The sequence below is a fragment of the Alligator sinensis genome, unplaced genomic scaffold (genome assembly GCF_000455745.1).
Source record: "Alligator sinensis unplaced genomic scaffold, ASM45574v1 scaffold474_1, whole genome shotgun sequence".
Classification (NCBI taxonomy): domain Eukaryota; kingdom Metazoa; phylum Chordata; order Crocodylia; family Alligatoridae; genus Alligator; species Alligator sinensis.
The window spans coordinates 352,759-358,158 of NW_005843092.1; the positions used below are offsets into that span (position 1 = coordinate 352,759).

The 5,400-nt window shown below is 43.3% G+C and overlaps 1 protein-coding gene across 1 annotated transcript in view; it reads left to right on the forward strand.

Moving 5' to 3' along the window:
• Nucleotides 1–4,887, forward strand: part of GAS6 (growth arrest specific 6) — a gene marked incomplete at its 5' end in the record, with an annotated part of 65,338 nt that extends 60,451 nt beyond the window's left edge. Inside the window, one exon of the mRNA XM_025193710.1 lies at nucleotides 4,306–4,887. Within this exon, the coding sequence (XP_025049495.1) occupies nucleotides 4,306–4,457 (152 nt within the window). The remainder of the gene's footprint in view (nucleotides 1–4,305) is intronic.
• Nucleotides 4,888–5,400: the final 513 nt, after the last annotated feature.

The following is a 5,400-nucleotide window of genomic DNA, read 5'->3' on the forward strand; positions in this document are numbered from 1 at the left end:
CTCCTCCAGCCCCCTGCTCCCTACTTACTAGCACAGAGCCTGGGTCAAGCTCCCCGCGGCAGTGAGCGGGGACTGCCCGAATCTCTGAATCGATTCAGAGGCTTCAAATTGATTTGGACCTTTTAATTGGTCTCCTGATTCGATTTGGAGATTCGGCTGCTGAATTGGGCCAAATCTCCTTCGAATTGAATCGGCAACCGAAGCTTCACACAGCCCTAGTATTTACATTTGCTATGGCTAGTCAAAACTTTGGGTGGGGGAAAATAGGATATAAACATGAGGGTGAGACAATTTTCCTGCTTCCCCCACCAAAGGAGAATCCTCTCATCCTCCCTTCAGTTTTCCTGGAAACTTTGAAATTTTGACTAGCTGTTTAGCTCGCTGAAACATGAGGAGTGTCGGGGGGCCAAGGGGTGAACGGGCACTGGGGGAGAATTATCAATCAAAATTGCTATGAATGTTGTACTCCAAATTTGAAATTTTTTTTTACCAACTCTAATGAACCAGTGTGTTACCAACACTGGAAATGAGGTCTCTTTTCACACTGTGTGAGTGACATCTCTGCTTTGTTTCTATTTCATGGATTTCCAGACCATGCACTCAGTGCTCTTTAGTCTGTGGAAGCTCATAAAGAAGCTCAACATCATAAGATGTGGAATGTTTTTCTTTCTTAGCAGGAGAGCACTCTCTATATTGCATAATGTGACCCAGCACAAATGCCTTGTCTCTTAATGGAGCTTTGTAGCATCAGAAGCGCTTGATATTTGTATTTAAATGGTATCATTTTAATAGTGCTGAACAGTTTGAAGGGTAGTTGCACAAGGTGGAAATTCTTGCAGATCTCCTTTCTAGTTAAGCCAAGATCATTATGGTAAAGAATCCATTTTGGCAAAAGTCTCTTAAAATTGAGCCGTGTCAACTTTGTCTACTTTGACTTTTGTAGATATATTGCACATTGGATTGACTTTGAGTAGTTCATCAAGATTAAGTGATTCCTTTCATTTTTATGAGCTGATCTGCTTATCAACAAGAACTTCTGCAAGTGTGTCTGTTTTGTTGGGTCCATCAAATAGAATCCTTACATTTGAATTGTCTGGATTTACCTTGAATAATCTGAATTCATATGTCCAGTACTATGTATGTGCCATTAATGTTATAGGTATGGAGGAAATAGCTAGGGTTCTAAGGGGAAAAGGATTTTTTTTTAAAATTGACTAATAACGCTCAATAAAGCTGATTCTCCTGTATATTTTGTTGCATTCTGTATTCCCAGAAATGTTATACAACCAGATTTATCCTGTTGTTTCTATCCAATATACAGACCAAAATGCTTAGATGAGATTTTGGATATTTTAGATTCTTAAAATTTTTCTGATGTGCATCCATTCTGATGTGAAATGAGAATGCAGATACACTGATAGGTTTGCTGAGGTGTAAAGACAATGCAGTGAAGTTTATGTAGCATCTTAGAAGTCCTTGCACCCTTCAGGTAATCAGCTTTTGCCATGCCTACACTTTCTATAAATGCACTTCCAAATGGTATAAGGATCATGAGGACCTCTGTTACCTATGTTGAGAGAGAGCTCTCTAGACCTAGACCTAGACCTACCTTCTTTGATACAGAGAAAAGGGATTTGCCCAGTTTCCTCCACCCTTGTCAGATGAAATCACTCACTTGCACAACCAACTTGTTTAGTCTAGCTTTAAAGTGCAGATAAACTAGTGTCCTTTAGGGCATGAAGGTGAACACTTCTTTCTTTAACTTTTCATGTGAGGTTTATTGAATGTTGTTTTTTTTTAATTGTTATTTAAAGTGACTAGGTTATCAACATGAGTAATATCAATTTATTTCAGGTACTGATACTTGTTAAATTTTTTTGTCTCTTCCTAATTCAGTATTTACATAGATATTTATGGGCATTAAAAAAAAGGTGTTGCCTTCCCCCTCCCTCCATGGCTAACAAAGCTGTGATTAGAGGGCTGCAAACAGTGTGTTACCATAGGGAACATTAAAGTCTCATTAATTCAGTTCATTGCCTTCAGTACCTTTCTGAAGAATGTCCTTAACTTTTGTGCACAGTTGCATTGCATAATCAAAGAACAATAAATATTCAAAACAGGGTGAGGTAGGTACTGCATTCAGGCTGGACCTGCCTGTCACGAGGCCCTTCGTAACCAGGGAGCCAGGTTTCTCATTTGTGATGGAAAAATGTGGTAAAACTCTGCTTTTTTCTTCTTTAAAGGAGAAAATCTGGAAGTGGTGGGTTTCCCCTTACAGGCTGGTAACATTCCAGCCTACAAGGGGCTGGCGGGAGCTGGAGGAGGACAGTCAGGGAGGGGGTGCCATGTGTGTGTACACATGCCCATGGCTGCCAGGCAGCCTGGAGAGCAGCTTCCCACAGTGGGGAGATTGAGGCCTCCATAGTGAGGGATTTGGGTGGCTTGGGTGGGGCTGGGGGTGGTGTGTGGGGCTTGGAGCCTGGCGCTAGAAAGCATGGCTGCAGGGCCTGAGCAGGATGGGGCTGTGGGCAGCTCGTCTAGGGGCTGGCTCCCCAACACTGCGTGCACTCCTGCAGAGACATGGGAGGCTTGTGTCCCCCAAATTTGTGCATGGGGTGGGTGTGGGGTGCCTGCTGCAGGCTTGGGCTCCCTGCCCTGCTGCCCTTCCCTCCGGGGGCTTCCGTGGCCTAGCAGGTGAGACTTGGCACAGCAGGGCAGAGAAGGGCAGCAAAGCTCAGTGATGCTGCTGTGAGACCTAGACTGCTGTGGCAAATTGCCCCCTGTGTGTCCAGCAGCAGTGAGGGGCACAACTCCATGCTGCCACCCCTGCTGCATGCAGGGAGTGCTGCACCATGGTGGTGCAGGGCTTGTGGCGGCAGCATCAGACTTCCCTGCCCCACTCTGCCCTGCTGTGCTGGGTGTCCCAGTGGGCTGCAGAGGCCCTAGAGCAAGGGCAGTAGGGCAGGGAGACAGCCTGCATTCATTCCTCCCCACCCCCGATGGGCTGCACTTGGGCCATGCCTCCTGTGCGGGAGTGGACTCTGCCGCAGCAGCCGCCACCTTCCACATGGGCATCTGGGGCTTGGGCATTGCTGCGCAGGGGGGGAGGGAGGCACGGGGCTGCAGACCTGGGTCCCTGGCCTCATAGCCCTAGCAGCTGGGGGCCCCCTCTGGCAGGTATGGGGAGGGCAGGGGGCTGTGGGTGGTGAGTAAGGGGGCACAAGCAGGGGCAGGGAGACTCTGGGTGGGGAGTGAGAGGCACTGGTAAGACCAGAGGACTGTGGTTGGGGAGCGAGGGGCACCAGCAGGGTTTGGAGGGCTGTGGGTCGGGAGTGAAGGGCAATGACGGGCAGGGCACTGGCATATTGGGGCTGCTCAGTGCCACAAAGCAGTGGTAGGTTGGGGGACAGCCGCAGCTGGACCCACATCCTGCTGAGTGAAGGAGCAGGGGGAGCTCTGATTTTCCATGATAAAAAACCCAAAATCAAACACCAAAATTTATTAGTATTTAGAATTAATTATAGTGATTGAGGCACTGGTAGGCTTCCAAATAAGATTGTAAATATATCAATAAAATATTGTGTTCAGTAGTGGTGTTCAATACATACATGCATAGATTTATAGATGTATAATATATATAAAATCAATCATGGAAAACTGCAGCAGATTTGGGGATTTCCAATCAGAGAATTTGTGATTTTTATGAGACAATTTTTTTCTAAACAGAGAGAACCCACATCCCTGTTCATAACACATTTTTAGCAAATACCTTAGAGAGGGAGAATTCACAAATGCAGTGCCACATTTGCAAACATCCAAATAGCAAGGGAGTGGGAGGAGGAAATACACTTTGATGCTTATCTTGCTGGGGTCTCCTGACCCCAACTGACTTCCTGCCCCTTGGGCAGGGGGCTAGACCTGATGATCTTGTGAGGTCCCTTCCAGCCCTAATGACTATGAAATCTATGAAATGTCGAAATAGAAAAGCAGTGGGTGTCTCATGTTTAAAGTATGGGTCTAAGCCTACAAGTATGTGTAAATCAGCATATCTCTGCTGAAATGAATGGACCTAAACCAGGAGATGATCTAACCTGAGGCTTCTGTTCTGTATGTGAAAAAACAAGCAAACTTGAGGCCCCCTTTGGGGAAAAAAAGACTGAAAAAGAAGTACAGAGGTTCTAGAATGGGAGAGGGGAAATATGGATGCATTTGAATTTTTCAGAGTAGGGGGTGACCCAGACATGGTAGGAATGGTATTTACTGAAAGCGAGACATTACAGGATATCTTCCTTCCCTTTTATGCAGCGGTTCCTGTCACTTCAACTCCAGTCACTGCTTTCTTCCATGGCTGCATGACTGTGAAAATGAATAATAAGGCACTGGACTTAGACGAGGCTCTTTACAAGCACAGTGACATCACATCACATTCTTGTCCTCCAGTTGCGGTTGGTCTGTAGGTACCACTACAATGCAGAAGTTTTATCTTCAAAAAAACTTTCAATGCTTTTCTTTTTTTTAAAGATATAAATTATTCAGACTTCCCGCACTGTGTGTATAGTTTCTCTTAAACACTGAAGTTCTGTAGGAGCTACTGATCCTCATGTCAGATTGATAATTGAGATATTTCTTTGCTTTGAGGTTTAAAGTTTGTAATATATTTGTAAATAGTTCAGAAGACTAATATTAATAATCCAAAGCTACAAATTATGCTTAAGGTGAACGTTATGTTAAAAGACAGGTGTCTGTAACCTGGAAAACCTGGTAAATACATGAGCATGAACTGGAAGAAAAAACTATAGTTCGGTATTATTTTTTATTACCAAGCACTGCTTTCTGATTTACAAAACATGAATAAATAAAATATTTACATAAAACTTTTTAACTTAATTCTACTGAGGTTATGCTTTGTTTAGTATACTTTGGAGCTGTTGCTTCAGACTGGCTGATTTGCAAATCTAATACCTTTTTTTTTTTTAATTCGTATGTCAAAGAATGGTATTCGACTTCTAAAAATGTGTAAAACTCCTCCACTGGTTAGTTTTGTTTCCTTTTTTGGTAACATGCCTTTCAGAGACAATGGGCTCAGTCACAACCTTTAAAAAAAGCATTGGTCAATGCAGAACTTAAAAGTGAAAGGAAAAACTGGCCCAGCAAGAAACAATTAAAAAGAAAGCCTGCATCATTTAAAGCTAGAATAACTTTGTCTCAGTTATCAGCAGGGATCCTGTTTTTTTCTGATTTAAAAAAAATCCCCAATTTTCAGTAAAAAAAAAGTAACCCCAAATCCATATTTTTCCATATATATATATATATATTAGTGGTGTTTCATTTGAATCATGGAAACATGGATTTGGGGTTTCTTTTTTTTTAACCCGAAATTGGGGATTTTTTTTAAATCAG